Source organism: Leptonychotes weddellii, chromosome 6 (genome assembly GCF_054177405.1).
Source record: "Leptonychotes weddellii isolate Sample4059 chromosome 6, ASM5417740v2, whole genome shotgun sequence".
Classification (NCBI taxonomy): Eukaryota; Metazoa; Chordata; class Mammalia; order Carnivora; family Phocidae; genus Leptonychotes; species Leptonychotes weddellii.
In genome coordinates this window covers 85,784,067-85,810,645 of record NC_138374.1, presented here as the reverse complement: position 1 = coordinate 85,810,645, position 26,579 = coordinate 85,784,067, and the positions used below count along the sequence as shown (strand labels likewise).

The window sequence follows — 26,579 nt, the reverse complement described above, 5'->3', positions numbered from 1 at the left end:
GTCCCTCTAGATGTGGTCCCTTTGTTCTAAGAGTTTGAAGGGTATGGCTAGCAGAGAGAGCACTGGGCTTGAGTAAGAAAGGTCTCTTTCCATTCTCAGCATGCCTCTACACGGCTCGCTTTTGGGTTGTATTCTCCCAATTCATAATTCTCATTTTCTGCAGAGCGTTCCCTCTTTCCATTTTCGAGAAAAACAAGAAGTACTTGCCTAGAAGCTACCTTCCCCGCCTTGCCACCACGGATAGAATTCAGGGTTGACAAAGGACCAGAGTCTGCCAAGCAAATTTTCTCTCTAGGAGATTTGGAAATGGGACTGAGGCAGCGATTTAGCCAGTCTGTGTTCAGGCCTGTGGAGGGCCATGCTATCCGAGGTAGAAAGAAAAAGAGAAGATGGAAACCAAGAGTCCAGAGATTGCACAGTCCTTGTTCAGACGATCCTGGAGCCACATTCCCGTCTTTGGACGTTTTCTTGTATTGTTGTAATTAATGCCTTGACATGGTTTCTACTTACTAGCAACCAAGAGAACCTTGATTATTACACAGTGGCAAAGTCAGGAAACCTTTCATGGGTCTCGATTTCCCCAACTGTAAAATGTAAATAACATCCTCCATTGTGGTTATTGTGATTATCACATAACCCACCCTGCCCAGGTGTTAGTTTTGCCATTCTCCTCCTTAAGAACTGACTCCACAGCATCCTGGGGTAGAGGAAATCACAGAAACTAAGGCTTTAGGGATGGTGACAACCGTCAGGACTGCAGTAGGAATCAACCCAGAGGCAACCCCAGGAAGGAGAAGGTCCTTTCCCTGCCTGGCAGGGGTGTGGGGGGAGGGAAGGCAGGCTGAATGCCACCGACCGCCAGCAGCCGGAGGAGAGAAGCAGGTGCGCGGGGCGCAGGCCCCTGCTGGTGACGGGGCTCCAGCGGGTCCCCGTTCCCCCTCTGCTCCCCCCCCCGCCTGCGCCAGGCAGCCCTGCGCACTGCTTCCGGCCACAGGGCAGCCCACCCGGACCCCGCAGGAGTGCGGCCTCCATTCTCGAAGTCCCGAAGAGACCCTTCCCAGCCCCGGGGGCGCAGCTCGGGTTCGCACAGCCCGTCGCCCCCGCCGCCTCCCTCCCCGCGCAGGGCAGCTTCTCCCGCCGCGTGGCCCTTGCTGTTGCCGCATTTCTGGGGACAGTCACTGTCCTGCGGGCCAGGTCTGCCCGCCCGGGGCCGCGTCTACACCGGCTCCACCGCGCCGAGCTGCGCTGCAGAAGCAGCCTGAGAAATCCCCTCCCCGCGGGCGTTTGCAGACACGCTCAAGTCACGTTGGGTCAGAAGGAATATACTTTTTAAAGCGGGGTTTTTTTCCCCCCATAAAAATGTGTCAAATCATATGTATTGTTTTGTATTCAGTTTTGTTCACTTAATCCGTTATAAACATCCCCTCATGGTAGCAAATATAAGGCTCCATTTTCATTTTTAAGGATAGCCGAGTTTTCTAGTCTATGCCCATATCAAAACTGACTTAACCAATCCACGCTTTGTGTTTCTAATCATTCATAGTTTACATAATCCCATGAGTAACGGCCTTGTAAGCACATCTTTGCGTGCGTATCTCATCTCCCTAGGGTGAGTCACTAGTAGAACTGCCCCCTCAAATGTCAAGTACTTTTTTTTTTTTTAAGATTTTATTTATTTATATGACAGAGAGAGAGGTAGCGAGAGTGGGAACACAAGCAGGGGGAGTGGGAGAGGGAGAAGCAGGCTTCCCGCTGAGCAGGGAGCCCGACGCGGGGCTCGATCCCAGGACCCTGGGATCATGACCTGAGCCGAAGGCAGACGCTTAACGACTGAGCCACCCAGGTGCCCCTGTCAAGTACTTCTTAAGGTTCTGACTAAGGGCTGTTGTTTGTTTTAAGCATTGAAAAGAGGAGAAAACTATTTCATATATATACATACATATGTAATATATATATATACATAAAATTTATAAATTTATGAATTTCATTTTAATAAAAATCTCTATAAAACATTCTATGTATAGATATATATACATATATTTATAAATATACATATATACATACACATGTATATTTACCAGGTGCTGTGCTAAGTAAGCTTTTATATGCATTTTAAAATGTTAGTCCTCACAGCGAAGTTAGGAGGATCACATCTCTTTAACTTTGTTGTATTTACAAGGAGACTGAGGTTCTCCTGGAGAAAGAAACAGCCTGAGGTCCCATGGAATAGAGAGAGCAAAGCAAAGCCCAGACTCAAGCCCGAGGTCTCTGGCTGGGATCCTGAACTCCCAGTGCCCCCGGGGCATGCATGGGCTGCCGCCCGTCCCCACTGAGGTGTCCCATCAACTCTGTGGCTGAGTCTCAGGTCATCTTGGGTCAACTTGGATGACAGCCACGGCCTCAGCACCGCTCTCCTAGCTCCCACTCCCACCCTCCCACCAGAGGAGAGAGAGAGTTTTCTAAAATGTAGATCAGATCAAGGCACTGTTCAACTCCCTCACTTTGGCCTAAAACTTCCTGCATGAAGCGGCCCCTGCCACTCTAACCCTTACCCACCGTGCTGACCCGCACTAGGACCTGCATCAGGACCCCTGATCCTGAACCCACCAAGCTTATTCTACTTTAGAAGCTTTGCGCTCTCACTTGCCCTGGCCAGGAATGCTCTTCCTCCGATTTTTCCATGGCTGGTTCCTTCTTGTCACTCAGCTTAAATGTCCTCTTCTTAGAGAGGACTTCTCAACCGCCCTTCCCAAGGAGCTAGCCAGTCACTCCAACACATCATCCTAGTTAGTCTCTGCCTCACTCTTGTCACTATCTGACGTTTTTCTTTGTAACTTTCTCTGCCCTCACTCTGGTGTGACATTTGAAGGTCAGGGGCATTTTCTGTGTCTTTCACCACAAGCACCTAGAACAGTGCCTGGGATGTGTTAGGCCCTCAATAATTATTGATAAGATGAATGATCATCCTTTCCTTTCCCCTCCTCTTAGAATGAGACAACAACCTTCTCAAGACAGATAATCCGGAGGTTTTCATGACATCCCCCACGTTGCTTCTCCCCCTGTGGAATTCTAGCAGCCTGGGGCAGGTGGGACCCCCACCCCCCGCCTCACCTCTATAGGTCAGCAGGGCTTCATCAAGGAACTCAGCAGCCTTCCGGAAATGCTGGGAGATGTCCACCTCGGGAAAGTCATCCACCTCCATACCCAGGTACTGAATCTCCAGGCCAGTGTAGAATTCGGGCCCAGTGTAGACACCGGTGCCATGAGCAGCATTCAGGATGTGAGTAATTCCCAGCCTCTTCAGCCTCCCCTTGTTCACAGCTACACTCCTGCAGGGAGAGAAGCAGAGACAATTTTTGCCAGAGTCCGAGCTAGAAAGGTGCATTACCCCTGAGACCGGGAGGCTGCTTCGGCTGGGTCAGGGAGGCCGGAGCTAGGTGAGTGCCTCCTTCTCTGCTCTCTCGTGTCCGGGGCTCACTGCAAATGTGGTTCTAAAATGGGGCCAGAGAGAGTAGGGACAGGGAGCTGGGCAGGGAAGGGTAGAATGAAGAGGAGAACAAGACTGATTTGTCAGGAAATCTTTGGTCTAGAGATCTCTGGTTTAAAATGCCTTGCCGGGCGCCTGGGTGGCTCAGTTGGTTAAGCGACTGCCTTCGGCTCAGGTCATGATCCCGGAGTCCCGGAATCGAGTCCCACATCGGGCTCCCTGCTCGGCAGGGAGTCTGCTTCTCCCTCTAACCCTACCCCCTCTTGCACTCTCTCACGCTCTCTCTCTCAAATAAATAAATAAATAAAATCTTTAAAAAAAATGTTTTAAAAAAAAATGCCTTGCCTTGGGAATGGACCTTCGTTAGGACACAAAAGTAGCAGACAAAAATAATAATAAAATTAGGCGTGCTTCACATTGATATGGCCTGCCATATTTTCCAAAGTCCTTTTACACGCATTCTTTAACTTTATCCCTAATCATAATCTCAAGAGGTAGACAGGGCAACTATTTTTATTCCCATTCGAAGATTATAAAAATGAACCTGAGAGGTTTTATGACTTCCCAAGACTGAAAGAAAAAAAAGACTGAACAAGGACAGGTGTTTTTGGTTTCTAGTTCAGAGCTCTTTTTGCTGCAGCAAAGTAAGAGGAGTTTCATTCAAAGAGGTCCTGAAGACCTTAGGTTACCAAAGAAGGAGCAGAAGCCGGGGTACCTGCACGTGTCTGGGGTCCCTGGTGAGCACGATGGGAATGTTTCCGGGTCTACAGAGCTTAGCTAGAGATCACTTAGGACTTGGTTCCCAGATCCGAGAACCAGGTTCTGGGCAACTCATTACTCCTAGTGGAGTAGGAGCCCCACCATCCAAAGTGATCTTCCCGACTGCCTGCTGCCATGGGGGCCCCAAATTCCCTGCTTTGGTTCTGCATATATGAGTAATTACACAGGGATAATATCTCATTAAGTTGCCCATGGAGCAGCAAAAATTAATTTCACAACCTAGCCTATTGGTGCCAATTATACATGGACAAGATCCTGAAGGAATAGGACCTGAGTGAATGGTTTCACGTTTTGTTTTGAAAACCACTCACAGACTTTTTAAAAATAACATTTTTTTCTGATTATGAAAACAATAAATGTTTACTCTAGGAAATCTGTACAATTCAAAAGAAACCTAAAGAAGAAAATAAAAAATCACCTGTAGAACCATCTCCTAGAGAATATCGTCACCGTTTTATCACATTGTGTCTAATTGTTGTCTATGCAGAAGTGCATACACACACATCAGTACATTGTTCAATTAGCATTATATTATATATATATATAATTTGTAACCTATTTATCCTCTTACTATATTGTACAAGTTTTCACTGGTTGGTAATACATATAAAAGTCAGTATCATCACTGGCTCCAAATGTCCCATCAGATAACCTCAATTTGCTGGATGGAGCTCTTGGGGACTTTGCTCAAAGCAGGGGAAGTTTCATCTCTCTCAGGCGCTGAGAGGGTAGGACAGAGGGTCATGACCTGCCGCAGTCAGACTCACTTCTCTGCTATGAAGACATTGGGCCAGACCTCATCCACCTCATTCCAGGGGGTCTCCTGGCGGTCTTGGACCAAGGCCCGCTGTAAATCCAGGACGCAGGGGGTATTGTATAGGCTGGTGTCATCCATCTTCTCCCTAACACGGTTGTACAGGTCCTCCACCAGCAGCTGCTCGGCTGACTCCAGCATGCCTGGACGTTCTGCCTCCGCTCTGATTCCCCGTGGCTTGAATTCTAGAGAAGACAGGCAGCACTCCCATTAGAGAATTAGAATACCATGGCCCTCCCTGTTCCTCAGGAGAATTTAAGGCATTTGAGGTCAGATGCTGCTAGGACTCTGGGCATGGGCTGAAATACCAGGAAGGACTTAATGAAGGTCCAGGTGGGCCCTGCGTTGGCCTGGATCCTTGTGGTCAGGACCAGCAGCCGTATAGGTAGATAGGTGAAGGGACACGGGTTTCCCTTACTCCCTCCTGTATTTTTCTAAAGCTGGTTGATAATTACTTAGACCAAGGTCCTTAAGTACCTGGCGTATGTCTGATTCACACCTACAGCTCCCACAGTGCTCCACATAAACTAGAAGCATTTACCAAATAAATCAATGGCATTCTTTCAAAACAATTAGTTTGACTCCTTTCATGTGGAATGCAGATAACTTGGGAAAAGTAAAACTTTCAGAATTTTGCCAGATCACTTTCTCATACACATTTAATTTACTTGTTTATTTCATTTATTGTCTGCTTCTCCCCACTGGAATATAAGCACCTGTGAGTCTCAGTCCCACACTTTCTGGCAGGCGGCAAAGATTTGCCGTGAACTCCCCTGCTAGTCCCCAAACAGCATTCTGGGCCTTTCTACCAACAGTTCAGAAAAGCTCACATTCCAAATGAATTCAAGGGATGCCTGGGTGGTTCAGTCAGTTAAGCATCTGCCTTCCACTCAGGTCATGATCCCAGGGTCCTGGGATCAAGTCCAGCACTGGGCTCCTTGCTCAGCCGGGAGCCTGCTTCTCCCTCTGCCTGTCACTCCCCCTGCTTGTGCTCTCTTGCTGAAAAATAAATAAAATCTTAAAAAAAAAAACCAAACCAAATGAATTCAAAATGTATTCACCCATATCTCCAGTGAAACTTTATTTCCTCCTAATATTTCTGTTCCCAATGATCAAATTTGGGGGGAAAGTAAGGTATTTCTTTCTCTGAGAAGGTATACAAGAATAGTGGAGGGCAAAACCCTACTACTTCGGAGTCAAAAACACTGAACAGAGAGAAGGGAAAAAGTAAGCAAGGAGTATGGCCTGCGCTGGCCATAACCTCGGGCGGGCATCACCTCTTCCCCTGATGGGTGGAGAGCACAGCCACATTTGGCAAATAGACTCGGCCCAGCCCTTCACGGGACAAACAGGTGTCTGTGAGCCTGGCTTACTGCTCAAGCTCTGCGGGTCCTGGGAGTTCTGGGTTCTACCCAGGACTGAGCACTCCGTTTCCCGTTTCCCTGCAGCTCTTCTCTCTCTTTCCCCTTTTCTGAACCACTTGACTGGGCCCCCATATCCCTGCATCAGATCTCCGCTCTAAATGTTCTCTGATGTCCGTTTCAAAAGCAGAAAGAAGAAAAGGCCTGCAGTCCCAGAGCTCTATTTTGTTTAAAAATAGATGAAGCGGTCCTCTTCTCTCTACCACTCAGTCTTCTCCCCTGGCTCTCCTGGGATCCTACCTAGCAAATGCAAAAGCCCCTCTCCCTCCCTCCTTCTCCTAACTGAGACATCTCTCCTTTACTACATGTAAAAGATAAAACACTCTGATGCCTCATTAAAATATACAGCACTGTCTTCCTCAGCTATTTATATGGCTGGTTGTTGTCCTGATTTTCCCCTTTCCAGTTTAAAAACAAATGTTCCAGCCCCTCATTTCTACTGGCAGCTCCTGTAGGAGGTCTCTGGAGGTCTTGAGGTCTCTGGCCCACCCCTCAGCCTGTTTCAACTCTACCTCCCTCCCCGCATCAATTCTTCCCATTTATTTCTACTACCTAAGGTTTCTTCGGAAGAAAGCCAAGCCTACACATTTCTCCTCTAAGCTCTTTCAGATGTGTGGCATATACAGACTTTCATGAAAATGAAGAGTTCTTCAACCCACGTTTTTATCCCTCTGATCACTAGTGAGGAGGGCAATGTTTTGAAATATCACCTGATCCATCTTCCTTTCTCTGTCATATATTTTTTCTTCCCCCACCACCTGTCAGCCACTAAGACTAAGGAAACTTAGGCTTAATGCCCCAGACAAGGGGAGAGTAGATAAAAACCTAGAATTAAAAAAAAAAAAGGCATTGCTTAGCTTTAGATTTCAATCTACATGTGCAATGTCCTGTAGACATATCCATAGCATTCTATAGGCTTGAAAGTGAAGTTTTCAAAGAGAGGAAATGGTTTTCTCACAGCTCCTAAAGCTGGATGTTCACTTACCAAGAACCCAAGCATGGACAGAGGTCCAGAGAGTAAAACACAGAGCAGGGATGTTGCAGGCTGGAAGGCGAGGGAAGTTCCCAAACACACAGGAGCAAAAAAGAATTTCCAGAGCTAGGGTGGTTGGTGCTGGGATCAATTTAGAGAGATCTAGACTGGGTGAAGCCACTTAGGCCTGGCTTGGAGCGAGGGAAGAGAGACCCCAGGTAGGGAAGGAAAAGAAAATAGAAAAAAACTTGAGAGCTCCTTGAGAAGATGGGGCCTCTGAGGATGCCCATATCACAAGCACCAGCAAATGGAATTTCTGGCTCCTCGTAAGGTGGACAGGAGATCTAGGTATCCTCAGGGACCTGTGGGAACCCAAACGGCCTGGGGACTGAGAAAGACCTGGGATTACATGGAGAAGGAGCAGCATGTGTGGTTCTCACAGCTGAGGGCCAGGGAAGGGATCATGGCCACCAGCAGGGAATGCCAAATGAAGCCCAAGGCCCAGCAGGGCCCTGTGTCAGTAACTGCTGCTATATCCAACCCCACCCCACAGGGGTGACAGAGACACCCAGGGCAAAGGGAGGAGAAAAGAAATTTGCCCAAAATTGATTTAAAAAAAAATCCATCCAATCACAATGAATATCCTTGAATGAAATACATAGTATGCTTTCTGCTCCAACATTTACAGTGTACATATTAACCTATCTCTCCACTCTACCTTTCCCCACCTCCTCCTCATACATAATTCAGATTGAAAACCATCTTCAAACACTAGTGGAAATGCAGATCTAAATCTAGATATCCCTTTGAACAGAACTCTCTGGGTGCTTCTGGTCATTTCTTGGGCTTTCAGGTCTGTGTCTCTAGTATAAGCCACCCGAGGATTGCTGAGATTAACTGAAAAACTGAATGGGAGGCCATAGGAGCAGATTGGAACTGCCTCTCTGGTTGCTGACTCAAGAGAATTATTCACACTGGTACATAATAATTTCAACCTCTGTCTCATGAAAGTTGATGATGAGTTGTGTTGGCAGAATTGCCTTCTTTGGATCTGCTCCTCTTAAATGTGATGGGCAGCACCTGAGAAGCACGCTGACCTCTTCCAGTGGGCCCTTTCCAAGGGTCCCCAGATGAGTTATGGACTCTCCCTGCTCCCACCCACCTTCCAATGGCATTACCTTCATTGATGATCTGTTTAGCTGCAACAGCTGAAGAGAGGTGTATGGGTTCCATGAAAATGCTTTCTGTTTCTGCATCTGATACCACCGAGTACCTAAGAGAAGAGAATATCTGTGTGAGAGGACTCTGGGCAGCATCTAAATGGGAGGCATTCTTTTTAGACAAGAAACCTGGACCTGATTTTAGGCACAGTGGACCACGAGAGATAAAGGGAATGTTTTCCTCGGTTTAGGGAACCTGAGAATGCCCATCACTGTGACTCATTTGCCACCTGTTTTCAGACCAGAGTTGACACTTACGGGAACTGATGTTTAATGACATGGTAGTCTAGGCTGTGGAGGGAAAAGCATATGTCTGTGGTTGGGGAGAACTCACCCTGATGTGATTTCACTTTCTCTATTGGGTTCCCACCCTTGGATGTACTGCTGATCATTTTTTCCCTCTTGCCCCTGTTGTTGCCCCTCTGTTATCAGTACTATAGGACGTCCCTAAATATGCTGTTCCTGAGGTTCTGATGGACTGGTGGGCTGGGTAGGCTGCCACCATTCCATCCATGCCCCGTATCTTTGCCCTGTTGGAAAGAGAATGGGCTCAGAATGATGGGCTGCCCTCCATGCCCCGTATCTTTGCCCTGTTGGAAAGAGAATGGGCTCAGAATGATGGGCTGCCCTCCATGCCCCGTATCTTTGCCCTGTTGGAAAGAGAATGAGTTCAGAATGATGGGCTGGCACAGGGACATGGAGGTGCTCAAATGCACAGTCCTGATTCTGAACACAAGAAATCAAGGTTCAGCCTGAGCCCAGGATGCAATCAAGTAACTTAGGTAAATTTCAAGGCAATTTTCCAGAAATAATTCAGCAGAGACGTCCAAAGGGATACGAGGGACATGGTGAATCGGGGCAGAAACAAGGGGTAGGACCACAGTATCATGGTTGGTGCCCCCCCTCTGCCCCACTAGTGGGTTCATCTCTTTTCCCTGTGTTGGGGTGAGTTTGGGTCGTTTTTTTGCTTAGTCTTTCCTTTAGGTCCAAAGAAGTTAAAGAAAAAGTGAGAGGACTTAATGGATACCATGTTTTTTTCCCATCACAAAAGTTCCCATATGCTACCCCTTTACAGTCAACCCCTCCCTGAACCTCATCCCCTGCCAATCACTGATCTGTTTTCTGTCCCTACAGTGTGGCTTTTTCTAGAATGTCATATAAATTAAATCATATCACAGTCTTTTGGATATGGCTTATTTCACTTAGCAAAACGCATCTACAGGTCATCTATTGTACTGCATTAATCAATAATTTGTTGTTGAATAATATTCCATTTTTTAGGCACTTCAGGCCGTTGTTGCCATTTGCTGTCACACTGCTTTGAGTCACAACTGGGTATTCCAGCGAAAAAATGGATACTCACATTTCTGGTTTGGTTGTACTTTGAATTCTGTCTTCCTCAATCTGCCTGCTACTATTTACTTTTCAGAGTCTTCAAACAGTTGCTGTATCCTTCTGTTCAGGTTTTATAAAGGCAATCCATGAGAGAGTGATAGGTGTGTCTGCCATCTTACCCAGGACCAGAACATCTGTTTTACTGTCTTTTTGCTTTTAAATGTCTGACGTCCATGTGTTTCCTGATCCTTGTAACTGACTTATTTTATCCTTATGAAAACCCATAGGATCCTTTGGTTTGCTGTATTTAGAAACTTCCCAGTGATGTTCATTGGTTTATTTTCATCCATTGCATTTGGAATGGATACCATTTTTGAGCGCCTTCTATGAATTTAATCCTGACAAAATTCCACCAGTAGGTATTATTATTCCTGCTTTAAGATGAGGAAACTGGCCCAGATAAGCTAACGAAATTCCCCAAGGCAGTAAATAAGAGGAAGGACTAGGATGCAAACATAGGGCAATCCTGCTCAAAGTCCAATCTTCTCTCCACCACAATACACCATTTAGATTAGACCGAGGAGGCTAGTCGACTGGTGGATCCCCAAGCCCAGCATAGACTTTGACACAGAAAAGTACTTCAAAAATACTTGTTGAAAGCATGGATGGATGAAGAGATGGGTGGATGGACTGGGTTGAGTTGTGCTGAGTCCAGCTGAACTGAATGGAGCTAACCTGAGCGGAGGTAAGTTTAGTTGAATTGATTAGCAGACAATTTTCTCATAGTAGAAATCTACACGAGAGTCCTCCCTTGGGAGAATGGTGTGCTCAGGGCTAGCAAGGCTATGGAGAAAGAAATATCTTCGCCAAAAGAAAGGAATAGCCTATGACTGTACCCAGGATGTGGTTAGACTTGCCAATGCAGGACAGCACAATGCAGAATTATTGTTGGTAGTTCCTGAGGGATTTCCAAGAAGTGTTGTGTTGGATTCCCATTCTAGACCAAGTACTCCTCTAGTACTCTAAGTACTCAAGAAATGCATTTTTAAGTAAGTATGACAGTGGGGGTGGGGGTGGATTAAGGGTGAAGTGTGTGGGATATTCATCCTTGCATGTTGGAACTGGAGAGGTCTCATTTTTTGGTGAAGGTAGTAAAGAGTGGAACACCTGGTGGGGGTGGGCATGAGCTCTGTAAAGGCACACATTAGGTCATTTTATTTACCCCTGTATCCCAGCCCATGGAGGGTGATCAGGCAGACTGAGATCAGATGGAATGGATGGTAGGTGGACAGATGGGTAGATGGATGAACAGAGATGGATGGATAAATGGATGGAATTTGCCAGGTACTGGGCAAGGTGTCCACATACCATCTTGGAGAGCAAACCCAATGGTCTCCAGGGCCCTGCCGTCTCTGGCCTCTTTCTCCTTTCCAGCCTCAGCTTGCACTGGCTCCCCTCCGGCTCACTCCTTTCTAGGACGCTAAACTTCTTTTGGCTTCCCATCCTCACCAAGCTTCCTTCTGCCCTGGGACTTTGCAGAAGCCCATTTCCACTGCCTAGATGCTCAGTTTTTTCCACTGCATCTATCTTTCAGATCTCAGTTCAATCATCACTTCTCCCTGATCTCCGCCTCTCATTACACCATATGCCTTTCCTTTATGGTGCTTCTAGCAGATGCAATTTTCCTTTTATTTAGGAAATCATTTGATAAATACCCATCTCCTGTACTAAACCATACCCTCTATGAGCAAGGGACCATGGCTGGTGCTTTGAAGACTTGAGTTCCCCAGGTGCCTGGGTGGCTCAGTTGTTAAGCATCTGCCTTCAGCTCAGGTCATGATCCCAGGGTCCTGGGATCAAGCCCCGCATCGGGCTCCCTGCTCTGCGGAAAGCCTGCTTCTCCCTCTCCCTCTCCCACTCCCCCTGCTGTGTTCCCTCTCTCGCTGTGTCTCTCTCTGTCAAATAAATAAATAAAATCTTTAAAAAAAAAAAAAAGACTTGTGTTCCCAGCACTGAGCACAATGTACCGAGTAAATGCTTAATAGGGATTTTCTGATTCACTGACTGACTGAACTGGTCCTCAGTATAGTACCATATTTAAGGTGATATAGCAGTTCCAACAATTAGCAACAGCTATTTATCAAGTATTTGCTACTTGCTCATCATTTTACTGGGATACCAGTAGCAAGCCCAGAAACAAAACCAGGGTCCTAACTATGTTCTGTTCATGCTCACTCTCAGCCCTTGTGAGGCCAAGTTGGATACAATCTCGGAGGCCGGTGTTGGACCCTTAGCAATTTTTCTTAGGGTAGATTAAAGGTGGCCCCGGGTCTATGATACTCCTCACGCTCGCCTTGAAGCTGGCTGGTCTCCGTGACTGCTTTCACCAATAGAATATGGTAAAAGGGACGCTGGGGCAGTCTGAGCCTCAGTCTGGCTCTTGTGGCTCTCTCTTTGGGAGCCCTGAGCTGTCCTGTAAGAAGTCCTAACTACCTCGGGGCGCCTGGGTGGCTCAGTCGTTAAGCGTCTGCCTTTGACTCAGGTCATGATCCCAGGGTCCTGGGATCGAGCCCCGCATCGGGCTCCCGGCTCAGCGGGAAGCCTGCTTCTCCCTCTCCCACTCCCCCTGCTTGTGTTCCCTCTCTCGCTGTGTCTCTCTCTGTCAAATAAATAAAAAATCTTAAAAAAAAAAAAAGAAGTCCTACTACCTCAAGACCACAAAGCCAAAAAAGCCATCGGTCAACTGTTCCTGCCGAGCTCCCAGCCCATAGCCGGCCACGTAGATGCGTCTCTTAGACGTGGTTCCTCCCCCTGGCAAGCCACCCCAGCTGACACCACACAGACGAGCTGCCCAGTGGACTCCTGTCCAGACTCCTAACCCACAATGAGGGGAGCAAACTAAAATCACTGCCTTAGGTCCTTAGGTTTCGGGGTAAATTTGTTATGCAGCAACAGGTAACAGGCACTAAGGGCTAAGAAGTGAGATTTGAGCAAATGCTAAGGCACTCTTCTCCCTAATAGTGCTACAGAACCTAATAAATATCAGCGAATGACCCACATTTGCTGCAGTCAGGAAGTAACAACAAAGTAACACCAGTGTGAGAGCAAACCCTGCCACCACCAGACCCTGTGGGCACGAGGGCCCAGGTTTCAGGGCAGTCTCCATTTTAAACTAGCAACATTTCACAAAACTAGAGTCAGAACCTCACATTTTATGTAAATGTGAGCGACATCCTCATAAATAAACAATATTTATTAAGGGAGTTTTGTTCTTTTATTTATAAACAATATTATTTATACTACTATTTTTTATTTATACTATTACTAGTAAAACAATCATTTTGTTTATTAAGGGTCAGTATTATGTAAAATGAGGTTGGGCGGGGAGCGGGGGAGATCGAAGCAAAACCCTGAGCAGGGAATTAGCGGAGAACCCCTGCGGTCCATGGGGCTGAGAGGGGCTTTCTTCAGGCACAGCCCCTCATGTCTCCCACAGGTCGGTTTTCTGTTTCTCTGCAGGCCTCCGCAGCTCTGCACTTGGAGGAGGCTTTCTCACATCTGTAGTCAGTATTCCAAACAATGGGCACGAACTGAAAAGGGACAGAGGAGGAGCCCTCACCTGGCAGGTGTGTGGAAAGGCTTGGGAGGAACTCACCTGCCCGTGTCACCTGGATCCCTGCCTGGAAGGATCGGCGAGCCCATGATCAGGGCATTTTCCCTCAACACACTGACTTCAGATGGTGTGGATTTGGTTTCACATGACAAATACAGGGAACTGAGAATCTGTCCTAAATATACCTGAACTCTGAGGCTGTGGGCTTGATCGGGGAGAATTTGAAACTGAAATCTGAAAATAGAAATGACGGAGAAACATCCTCCCTTCTTGTGCGTGGTCAAGATTGAACTTCAGCTAATGAGTCAGTGAATAGGAGACTCCTGAAGACTCTACCCAGGACACTTTTCAGAAGCTGGTGCTTTTATGATTGAGAAAAGAGGGGTGTGAAAAACAGATTCTCTCCCCAGCCCCATGATATATCTCTTCTTGGCTGCTGACGCAAGCATGTGAACAACAGTAAACTGAGCTCAGCATTACAGTGTTGAGTCTAAGATGTACATTATGAATCAACTACTAAGGGAAAAGGAGATGTAAACCTAACAGTCTGAAATTGTTTTGCCACAGATGCGGTTTACTAAGTCAAGTGTAGGGGTGGGACCCAAAAAGGACCCAGTGGAGAACAAAGTTTAGGCATCCAGAAGTGTTTCCTGTGTTTTCCATGGAGAAGCAGGCCTGCAGGGAAAGAAAGGAGGAAGCAAAGCGAGACCTGAACCACTGGCCCTGTTTATATTTGCAAGGTCAGTGAGACAGTGGCCCGGGAGGTTTTGATTTATGACCACGTCTGTGCCTCCACCCACAGACCTGAGACAGAGTGAAATGACACTCACACCCTGATTGGAAAGCAGCAAGGGCTGATTGTTCAAAGAGACAGGCAGGGAAGGAGAGAATCTAGGATCGATATACACCTCATCACAGGATCACAAAGCAGCAGCTAAAAAGCCTTGAGGGTGATTTGAAAGAGAAACAATAAAGCAGAGTTTGAGGGACTTCCTAACGAACAGCAGGAGACTGGTGCCATTTTCTTTAAACCTGTGTTTTTCAAAATTGCAGACTGCGACCCATTAGAGTATCATAAAATCAATTCAATGGGCCCTGCCCAGCATCTGGAAAAAGAAGGAGGGAAGGAAGGAAGGAAGGAAGGGGAAGGGACGGGAGGGGAGGGGGAGGGAGGGAGGGAGAAAGAGAAAGAAAAAAAGAGAGTAGACTAGTACCATCCATTTTAAGATGAGTATAATTTTGTTAAACCTATTTTTTTTTTTATTTAGCTGAATGTATGTTCTGAGTTGAGCTGTAAATGGCATGTCCTACCCTGGATTACAGTCCCCAAAGTTTGAAACCCACTGCTTTAAACCAATTGCCAGGTTGTCAAGGCACAGACCGGGTCCGTCAACCCAGACCCCTTGCCAGGTGATCACTTCATTTCAAGGAGTCCCTTGGAAATGAAGTGGAGGCAGTGGCCCAGGAAGGGGTGTCTGTCTTGATTTGGCTTCTGCAAAAAAAGGAACAGATTTCTGAGTTTCTTCTAAGCGTTCATTCACTTCAGAGAAAGTGACCACACAGGCAAAGTTCAGGTTCCAAAGAAGGAGAGAAGTCAGTAAACTAAGGAAAATTGATTTATAGCAAGCTGCTTCTGGCAGGCTTTGTGAAAGCTGGAAAAATCTTCACGGAAAAAAGAAATATAAAAGGGCAAGGGTAGCTAGGAGTAGCCATTTCCCAAGGACACTCAGACCTGACACTGCATGACCCAGTCCTGCCTGCTGCTACCAGCCACGGAGACCTCACTGTAGGAAACGTTAGGCACAACACAGTTAAGGAGCTTCCCTGAAGGTGGAGGGGGAAATGCTATCACGAGAGCTGGCCTGAGCAGATAATCAAGGAGCTCTAGAAACTGCGAAGGCTTAACAATTTCAGATCCAGAAAGCCAAAGCAAGAAATGAATTTTAACTCGGAAAGAGATAAAGGAAAACAGAGAAACAGTCTCCAGATCAGAACAAGAGAAGGATAAAGAAGTCTGATCCTTCATTTGCAAAGGAAAAGAAAATTGGTCATAGCTAATGAGGAAGAGGAGCGGCAGAGGTGGGCTCCAGATCACCTGCAGGAGAGGGCTTGGGGGGCTGTAGTCTCCTGGTAAGGGAGGGGAGGGCCTGCCTTGAGCTTGGTTCAGGGCACAAGCGCACTGATTTCTTAGACTGTTGCTCATTTGGTTAAGTGGGGAGCTCTGACGGAGATGATAGATACAGGCAAAGCCCCACCAAGTTGCCCCGTTGGACAGGAGGTTTTACATTTTAGTGTTAACTCATAAATTACCTAGGGAAATTTGTCTCGCTGGGAGATGGATGAATCTCTAGCCGAAGGTTTTCTTCCAGAGAGAATGATTCACAGACATGGGTTTGAATTTAAGGCCTTTGAGGTCAGTGCCTAAGTCAGGCAAAAATGAAGATGCGACACCTCTATCCACTGTCTATTCCCCTTTCTCAGGTTCACCCCAGGATGCCATCTACTGATGAGGCTGGAAATGTTAAGACACCTGTCAGTGCAGCAAGCAGACTTCGTCCCTGAACCAGCTCTGGGTGACTGGCAGTGACTGTCTGCAGCCCAGGATAGACTTGGCAAGGTCCTATCTTGGTTCCATAGGAAAGAGTAGTTATGTCTCCCAGGGGCTGGATCTGGGGCTGTCGTGGGTTGAATGGTGGCACCCCAAAAAGGTGTGTCTCCCAGAACCTGTGAATGCAATTTGATTTGGAAAAAGGATCTGGGCAGATGTAATTAAGTAAAGGATCTTGAGATGAGATCATCCTGTGTTAGGATGGGCCCTAAGACCAATGGCAAATGTCCTTAAGAAGGACACATAGAGAAGAGAGAGAAGAAGAGACATGTGAAGATGGAGGCAGAGGGGTTGGAGGGACACAGCCCCAGCCAAGAAACTCCTGGAAGCCGCCAGAAGCTGGGAGAGGCAAGGAAGCCCTCCTAACGCCTTCATAGGGAAACTGTCCCTGCCAACACCTTGATTTCAGACTTTCAGCCTCTAAAACTGTGAGGGAATATATCTGTGTTGTTTTTAAGCAACTCCGTTTGTGGTAATTTCTTACAGTAGCCTTAGGAAACCGGGACTGACAGTGGCTGGTGGGGTATTTGCTGACTCAGTGTATATTTAATTTTTAAAATGCTCAAGCCTTTAACTAAAGAGATAAAACAAGAAGGCTGGAATTTCAGGCACAAATTAAGTACAGAGGGAACTGTTCAGGCTGGAGACCAATGGCAATGGTGATGATCAGTTGCTTGGAATACAGTATTTGCTTAGAGCAGAATGAGAGAAACATGGCATTTTAACTAGAGTGGTGGGTCCCTGGTTAAACAAAAATTTCATGACATCCTGAGTTACCATCAGATATCTTTCTCTGGAAGGAAAAGGAAAGAGAGCCACCATTTATCAATACCTAATATGCCTTTATATATGTGTTAAACAATGTATGTTCTATATCATAGATCACATACTATAAACAACATACGTTATATTATATTATTTAATTTCTACCACTGGGTAAACTGGAATTCCAATTTCATGATTAAGTAACTTAAGCAAGCTCTCATAGCTAATAAGTGGGAGAGCAGACCTGCCTTTGATCTTGGCCTCAGTTATGCCATTTAAGTTCTTTCTACAGCATGACACTGCCTCCTAGAAGAGTTTTATTTCCCCTTTCGTAGCTTCCAGAAAAGCACAGCTTTTTGAGGTGTAATTGTTATACAAACGGCACATATTTGAAGCGTACAGAATGGTTAACATTCGACTTACATATACAGCTGGGAAACCATCACCACAGTCAAGGGTGTGAACTTACCTCTGACCCTCCAAAGTTTCCTCATGCCCCTTTGTAAGCCCCCCTTGGCCCTCCCACAGCCCCGGGACTTCCCCCGCAACCACGGGTCTGCTTTCTGTCACTATACAGAGTCATTTGCGTTTTCTGGAATTTTATATAAATTGAATCATATGGTATGCACTCTTTTTTTGTCTGACTGCTTTTATTTAGCATAGTTATGTTGAGATTCATCCATGTTTTTGTATGAATCAATAATTTGTTCCTTTTTTTCCTGCTGGCTAGTATTCCGGCGTATAAATTTACCACAGTGTATTTATCCATTCACTGGTTGATGGACATTTGGGTTGTTTCTAGGCTATTACGAATAAGGTTGCTCTGAACATTCACGTACAAGTCTTTGCATAGACGTAGGCTTTCATTTCTCTTGAGTAAATACCCTGGAGTAGAATGACTAGATCATACAGGTGTAGGTGTCCATTTAAGCAGGTGTATGTTTAACTTTTTAAAGTTTATAAAATGGTTGGACCATTTTACATTTCCACCAGCTGTGGGATTCCAGGTACTCCACATTCTCACCAATATTTGGTATGGTCAATCTTTTTAATTTTAGATATTCTAATAGGTAGGTAACCGTATCTCATGGTGGTTTTAATTCACATTCCCCTAATGACTAAAGATTTTGAGGATCTTTTCATGTGCTTATTTGCCATCCACATACCATCTCTGGTGAACTATCTGTTCTAGTCTTTTGTCCATTTTTAAATTGGGTTGCTTGTTTATTTTTTATTGGTTTTTTTTTTTTAAAGATTTTATTTATTTATTTGAGAGAGAGAATGAGAAACAGAGAGCACGAGAGGGAAGAGGGTCAGTGGGAGAAGCAGACCCCCTGCTGAGCGGGGAGCCCGATGTGGGACTCGATCCCGGGACTCCAGGATCATGACCTGAGCCGAAGGCAGTCGCTTAACCAACTGAGCCACCCAGGCGCCCCTATTTTTTATTGGGTTTTGAGAGGCTTTTAAAAATATATTCTGGATACAAGTTCTTTATCAGATATGCGATTTGCAAATTTTTCTTCTGGCCTGTGGGTTGCCTTTTCACTTTTTTTTTTTTAAGATTTTATTTATTTATCAGAGAGAGAGAGAGAGTGCGCGCACAAGTGAGGGGAGGGGCAGAGGGAGAGGGAGAAGCAGGCTCCGGGCTGAGCAAGGAGCCCCATGCAGGACTCGTTTTCACAACTTTGAGATCATGACCTGAGCCAAAGGCAAACACTTAACTGACGAAGCTACTCAGGTGCCCCTGCCTTTTCATTTTTAAAGATACTATAGGCTCATTCATCTGAGCTGGTTTAGGCCTGGTCTGTAATGCAGTGGGATTGACCGAACGATAACTCAAAGCCAGTGCAGCTCTAACAGTTTATGCTCCAGGTTTTATGATGATCATTGTAGGAAGGGGCAGCCCATCAAGTGTCACTGTGTGTTTGCCTCCCTTGAAAATTTCTGCAAAGGGCTAGCCAGCTGATTTGGGATCAGGTTCAAAAACCAATTGCTAACGAACGTACACAAACCAAGAAAAACATCAAAACCAACAGGAGTCCCTGAGAACCCGGAGGAAATTAGCTCTGTATGTGGGACCGTGGAAAAGCTCAGCGCATCCACATGTAAGAGGGGCTTTCCGGCTGAGCCTGTTTTTGCCCAGGAATGAGGCAGGCACTAAGGACTGAATACCATCGGCACTTCTCTATTACAAACCAATGCTTCTGTCCTGTATGTGGCCGGCCAACTATGTGGAACTGGGAAACCAGCAGAGTTGGCCTTCCCTGTCTCCTGCCTCCCCTTGCAGTGACCCACTTCTCACCTTCACAACCAGTGCTCACGGTCTGCCTTCCCCAGCCAATAATCCAAGAAGCTCAATCACACCAACATGATAAGCACTTAATAGAAATGTGTATTCCCTAGGGCAGCATTTAAAAATATATACACATACCAGACTTCATTTATCCAGCCTACCGTTAACCGGACAGTTCATCATACTGTATACACATTCTGTACCCTTAATGGCTGTTAGCTACAGAAACATTCTAGGTCTTCTCTTCTTGTGCACAAATGTCCTTGTTTCTGTTAAGTATGTGTCGGGAGTGAGCCTGCTGGGTTACAGGACAGGCATGTGTTGAGCTTTAGCAGATACTATGAAAGAGATTTCCAAGTGGTTGTACTAATTTATGCTCTTCCCAACTATGAATGGAGTTCTGATTATTTTACATCCTCATTTATAGATACCACCATCGGTTTTTAATTTTAGATGGTCTGGTGAGTATGTAGTAGTATTGAATTGTGGTTTTAGTTAGAATTTCGATCATATATTTTTGCTTTTATTGATTTCTAGCTTCATTCCCCCAAGGTCAAAGAACATATTTTATATGATTTCAAGCATATAACAAATCTAAAAATTTGTTGACACATGTATGGCCAGTACATGATCTATTTTGATAAATGTTCCGTGTGCATGTGATAAGAATGTGTATCCTGCACTTGTTGGGTACACGTTCTATAAATGCCAACTAGGTTAATATTGTTTATCGTTTTGTTCAAACTTCCTAAATTCTTTTTTTTAAGATTTATTTACTCATTTTAGAGAAGGGGGGGAGAGAGAGTGTATGAGTGCAGGAGGAGGGGCAGAGGGAGAGAAGCAGACTCCCCACTGAGCGGGGAACCCCATGTGGGGCTCAAACTCATGACCCTGAGATCATGACCTGAGTTGAAATCAAGAGTCAGGCGCTTAACTGATTGAGCCACCCAGGCACCCCCCTTCCTATATTCTTAATGATTTTTTTTTTGCCTCATACTATCAGTTGCTGAGGTTGTTTTTTTAAAAATTTTATGTTTGACTAAGATTGTGGATTTTATTTTTTTCTTTAGTTCTGTCAATTTTTTGCTTTATACATTTTAAAGGCTACATTATTAGATCATAGAAATTTTATTTATTTTAAAAAGATTTATTATTTTAGAGAGAGCAAGTGAGCATGAGTGGGGGTAGGGCCAGAGGGAGAGAGAGACTCTCAAGTAGACTCCTTGCTGAGCATGAAGCTCAATGCAGGGTTTGATTTCATGCCCTGAACTGAAATCAAGAGTTGGAGGCTTAACTGACTGAGCCACCCAGACACCCCAGATCATAGAAATTTTAAATGATTACACCTTCCTGGTGAACCACACCTTTGATCATTGTGAAACATCCTTCTTTGTCCTTAAATTCTTCCATGTCTGATGTCAGTAAATAGCTTTAGTTTGTGATTGCGGCAGATGGTAGTTTCCAAAGATGGCCGCAATAGTTCCTATCCCACTTGTTCTCTTCACAGGGTTACTGCGAAACTCCCGCAGAGCTGGCAGAGTCTAGGTTGCCTCCTTTTGAGACTCTGTGGTCCTTTACATGACTTCTATGGCTAGCTCATGAAAATCAATGCACGTCTGTCTTGTTCTCTTGGATGCTAGCCCTTGGAATTTAGCTACTAGGCTATGGGAAAAACCAAACTGGCCCACATGGAAAGACCACAAGAAAAGACCATGTTAGGTGCTCTAGCCAACAGCCCGGCTCAAAATGAAGTGTCACACATGTGAAGAAGCCTCTCTGCTACCAGCCCTCAGCAGGTGAGTCATCCTTAGCCTTAAGTCCTCCCAGAACCTATGGCTTCCCAGCTGAGGCACCAGACATCTTGGAGTAAAGACGAGCCACACCGCTGTACCTCGTGCAGTTTCCTGATTGTGAACATTAAAAAGTGGTTGTTTTATGCCACTAGGTTTTGAAGGTAGAGCAACTGTAACTAGGACAGAGTAGTCTAAGTTTTCTAGCCTTTGTTAACCTTTGTCTATCTCTATTTTGTTTTGTTTTAATTTGAAGTAGGCTCCATGCCCAATGTGGGGCTGGAACTCATGACCCTGAGATCAAGCCTGCTGCAGTGACTGAGCCAGCCAGGTGCCCCTTGTATATCTCTATTTCTTAAGGTGTGTTTCCTATAAGCAGTATGTAGGCTTTTTAAAAAACTGAGTCTGACAGTATTTGCTTTTAGTTGGAATATTTCATTTTTATTAGGTTTAAAGTAATTATTTCTACACTTGCGTTTAAATCTACCATCCTACTGTTTTCTTATTATTTGTTATGCTTTCTCTATATTCTTTTTCTCTTCTTTCTTGCCTTCTTTTGGGTTGATTACATTTTGGCTTTGCATTCTCCCCTCATTTGTTCATTAGTTATAAAGGTATTAGATACCTTTTGAAGATAACAGTCTTAAGCTTAGACAGTGACGTATGCAGACAAGGAGGCAAAGAAATAAATCAAGATTGAAAATTATATCTAAGAAAGAACTTGGTGTGTGGTTTCTGATACATGAGGTTGTCTGGTCTATACCCATCAGAAACCTATTATGTTTTTAAAGAGATCCTATTTTCAAAGAAACCATGAGCCTTAAAAAGCCTTTGGCTGCTTTCAGCCTTAAACAGCCCTTGGGCCCCCAAATTTCCATAAGCAGGACTTAGTCTGCCAAAGCTACACAGCCTTCAAGGAAAACACACTCACCAAGCTCACTTTGGATGTGGCTCTGGAGGATAACAAACAAGGAAAAAGTCCCAGAGGGTGGAGCTAGAGGCCACAGAGAACAACAGACAAGGAAATGCTCCCTGAGGGCCAAATCAAGGTCAAGTCTGGGAGATCTTCTCTCTTCTCAGGCAGACGTGCTCATTAACTATATGGACTGATGACTGCATACCTCCCACTCCTCCCTTTATCAAATGGGAGCCTGTTTTGTGGACCATAATGTGCTGCACTCTAACCTGGGCAAGAAGATGCACGCCCTTCAGAGAACCTAGCCTTTTTTTTTTTTCCAAGTTTTTATTTAAATTCCAGTTAGTTAACATGTAGGCAGAGAACCTAGCCTTTGAACTGTATGTAGCAGTTGGTAAACTGCTTTTGGGATTGTCTCCTTTGGGAGTTTCATGACTGGGGAAAAAGGTAGCATGGATATTAGCTGTCTACAGAGGTATACTGTGGCTGAGACAGCTATGTATTAGCAAACCCATTTCCTCTTTTTCCTGGACTCATGGACCTCAGTTCCCATCCCCCCGTATAAGAAAGCATGGCTTTGCTAAGTTCTAGCCAATGGAAAATGAGTGGAAGAGAAATGGCCATTTTCAGGCCTGGCCCAGGAACCTCCTGAGAGATTCCTCATTCTCTTTCCATTTTGTCTTGATGCTGATGAGCCCAGTAACTTTAGCAGCCTGCCTTAAAATGGAAGATCTACAGGATAGAAGGAGCCTCAGTTCCTGAATCACTGCTCAGGTACCTGTTTTGGAATTTATTTGGGTGAGAAAAAAATACCCAATTGCTAAAGCAGCTAACATTACCCTAAGTACTACACAAAGCCGTCCATCACCTACCTCAATCACACACAAAACTATCTCTGCCTTGTCTGGTAGTGTAGACAGGGGAGGGATACATTTTAAAAACGCTATCCTGATAGGTTTTCTTAGTGGGAACATAATGCTGAATTTTAAAGGAAAAGTCCCCAACATCTGGACCAAGTGTCCTGACCCATGAGTGATGAATCTCATTCCAGTGGGGAAGGTTTTCAAGCTCTGAGAAGCAAAAGCCAGCAAGATCAAGCAGAATCAGACAGTTTGAGGTAAAGTTACCATGAGATATCTTAGTTGGATCTTTCCTTCCTTTTTTTATAGATAAGAAGACACAGGCTCAAGAATTAAAGGGATTCTTCACATAAGTTTGGTGACAGAACTAAGATTAGAAGTCAGGTCCTCCACTACGATTTATGGCAAAGAAAATAAATAGGCACACACATCATTGCTTCAGCAGGCAAGTAAGCATTTCTCTGATGTCTCATGGTTTTTCTTAAAATTTCATGCAAATTTTCCAATCTACATCATGATATAGCCTCAATGATTTTATGTAAAGGAAAATTTTAAACTACTTGTCATAAAATTAAGAGGACTCTCCAGGAAGATGCACCATGTTGATCTACCCCTGCGCACACTGCCACTTACCTTCAGGTGTGCACATATGCCAGTTTGAAAGACATGGCTTGATCACAGATGCGAAATTATCTCAGTACTAGGGCCTGGTCTAATGCCCCTTCCTGTCCTGATGCCTTCTCTTACCGTCTGTGGTCTAGCATCCCCATCCTCAGCCTCAATCCTAGTGAGTCAAGCATCACCCTCCAGGTGGGCCTGTCAGATTCCTACTCCTCCTTCGAGGTTCAGGTCCAGCATCACCTCCTCTAGGAAGCCTCCTATGACCCATCCAAGTCCAGTGGTTCCTTCCCTGGCCCACCATGCCCTAGACCTGAGGCATACGAATTCCAGCACTTTACCACGCCACATCAAAATGCGGTCTGTTTGCTTACTTGCCTCTTCCAGAAAGTGTGACACATAAAAAGTACCCAATAATACTTGTTGAATGAGTGAACTTAAGGTGGTAGCTGTAGGCTTCCCCCGGGGCCCACATCTCATCATGCCCCCCCCCCGCCCACTCGTGTTGTGGGGCTGCAGGGGCAGGGAGCATGGCAAGCGCACACTTACCGGCTGGGGGAGGGGCTCCGGAGGTACTGGGCCTGCACGGCCCTCACTTCGGCTTCATCCTCTTCACTTGGGACTACCTGCTCCTCCTCTGGGTCCCCACTGGTCGCCATGACAGCCTGCTGGTCCCTGTAAGTTTGGCATGACAAACGTGGTTAGGGAATCTAGAGGTTTTGGGGAGGGGGGAGGGGAAGGGGTATGTCAGTGATGTCGGGGAGAAGGTCACCACATGCTACTTCTTTGGTGGGGAGAGGACCCATGGCGGGGAAACCCAGTCTGACTTGGCCCAGCTACCGTTAAACCAGGACACCAAGACGCACACACCCAAGCTGTGTAAACTGTCCACCTTGGAGTCACGATATTTAAGAAATGACAGCTTGGCTCCTTCCTCAGTTGCCAGCAGGGAAGCAGTGAGGGGAACAGGGTCCTGGGTTTGCATGAATAGAGCTAACGCAGTTGGAAAGCAGTGAATTCCCTAGACCAGAAAGATCTTTCTATCGAAGCCCCTGGGTGTGCCCCCACACGCACGCGTGGGCACACGTACAAGCACATAGCCTGCCTGCACACACGCATACACCTTCGCCTCTGCTGGGGGAGGCGCAGCTGACCTTCCGCAGTGTCTCTACCCAAGACCACAGGAGTCGTTACCCTTGGCCAAGGCGCCCTCCCACAGCCTACTGCGTGCGGAATATGAAATCCCTCAGGGCTGGTCCCACACATGGCTAGGCCCTGACACTCAAGGCAGAGCTGCTGCCCTCCTCTGCTTGTAAGTCTTGGGCTCACAGGACAAAACGAAGGGAAAAGCACACTTACCACGGGTTTGCCTGTATCTCCACACCAAAGGGCAGTCACACAAGGGCTGAGGGACCCAGATAAAATGGCCCAAAGTTCCGACCAGTGAGAGGGACCAACCTCTCTCCTCTCTCCAGTGCTTCTTCTCTGAGGGGCAGGACAGCTGTTAACAGGAAATCTTAGCTACCTTCTAAATTTAGCCTCTGGCCCCACAGCCTGGCAGATCTCTAGGAGGAAGGAATGCAGTCTCAGGACCCAGACCTGAAAGCAGGCCCCACTTAACTCTTTCCCTCCTGGCTGATTCTCTGGACACCGGACACTGACATTGAGGAGCAAAGTTAGGAGAAGGTCACATTTCACTGATGGAGAGGCCTGAAGAAAAGGGTTTTTGGGGGGCTCTCTCTTCATACCCTCTTGCCTGGGGCTACCTATTCAAAGTCTTTTCAGAAGATGGTCTAACACCAAAAATCTCGAAGAATGAAACAAACTGTATCCAAGCCCCATGTCAGTCTGGAGGGCCCTGGGAAAAAATACCTGATATATAGAATGGGGAGGGGCCTTGGATCAAGGTCGGGAGCCCACCATGGTGCTACTAAAGGGTATGGTCATGGCTTTGACCAGGGTTACATTGCTTTGAACAGCAATGACCCTGGAGAGTAAAGTGGGCAGTTGTGCTCACCCTCCACAATCCCTTCCCCACATTTATGCTCATGGTGACGGTCAAGTGGCAAACCTGGGTGGTACAAAAATTCCATGAGCTTCAGGGCACATGGGCGGCTCACTTGGTTAAGTATCCAAATCTTGATTTGATCTCAGAGTTGTGAGAATGAGCCCCACATTGGGTTCCATGCTAGGCGCGGAGCCTACTTAAGATTCTCTCTCTCCCTCTCCCTCTGCCCCTCCCCCCCACCACGCTCCTTCTCTCTCTAAAAAAAAAAAAAATTTCCACAAGCTTCATACACTTCAAATGAGCTCGTAACCCACTCTACTCCTCTTTGTCACCTCTTATTATCACCATGTCCAAAGCAAACCAAAAACCCAATAGTTCAGCCCCCTCATCCCACACATTCTATAATTACACCTTCATCCATCAGTCCGTCCATCCATTTGTCTACCCATTCACAAATTACCCACTATGCGTCAGGTACTCTCCTTGACCAAAGTTAGTAAGACACATAATTACATGCTCAAAACTGTCCTTCTTCCTAGCTAAGTGGAACAATGCCCTGCACATAGTATCATCAAAAATTGGCTGAATGAATGAATGAGCTCACAGTTTATTAGGAGGAATGAAACACAGGTCAAAAATAAAACTCAAGCATAAGGCAGAATGTTGTTAAGTATCCTAAGAGAGATCCAGAGTGCTGTGTGAGTTCAAAGAAGGGAAGAGACCTCCTGGCTGAAGAAGTCAGGAAAAGCTTCATAGAAAAAGTAATAATACATGCATTGGCCTTTAAAAAACAAGTTGGATTATAACAGCAGATGTGATGGGGGAAGGAATTCCAGAGGGGACTAGCATGAACAAAGTTTGGGGATGTCAGTGGTTAGAACTGAAAAGAAAGCAAACAGGTTGTGTGACAGAGACTTGGCAGGGCCGGAGTGGGGGGCTCCTTTAGAAAGAGTCGCCAAGGAACACATCTCTGAGGAGGCACATGGCACCACCATTGACCAATCATCAAACCTCTATCCTGGGCGTCAAAACAGGGACTCAGTAATTGGCTGCCTAAGAATGACCACAATTGAGAAAA

General features: G+C 45.9%; 1 protein-coding gene across 1 annotated transcript in view; it reads right to left on the bottom strand.

Annotated features, from left to right (window-relative positions):
- The window catches only part of STYXL2 (serine/threonine/tyrosine interacting like 2), a 30,612-nt gene extending 5,610 nt beyond the window's left edge, over window positions 1-25,002 (bottom strand). The window contains exons 1-5 of the mRNA XM_081824524.1: window positions 24,853-25,002; window positions 24,043-24,168; window positions 8,654-8,748; window positions 5,035-5,266; window positions 3,112-3,329 (exon numbers count right to left, since the gene is read on the bottom strand). Of these exons, the coding sequence (XP_081680650.1) occupies window positions 3,112-3,329; window positions 5,035-5,266; window positions 8,654-8,748; window positions 24,043-24,152 (655 nt within the window). The 5' untranslated portion in view covers window positions 24,153-24,168; window positions 24,853-25,002. The remainder of the gene's footprint in view (window positions 1-3,111; window positions 3,330-5,034; window positions 5,267-8,653; window positions 8,749-24,042; window positions 24,169-24,852) is intronic.
- Between the last annotated feature and the right edge of the window lie 1,577 nt (window positions 25,003-26,579).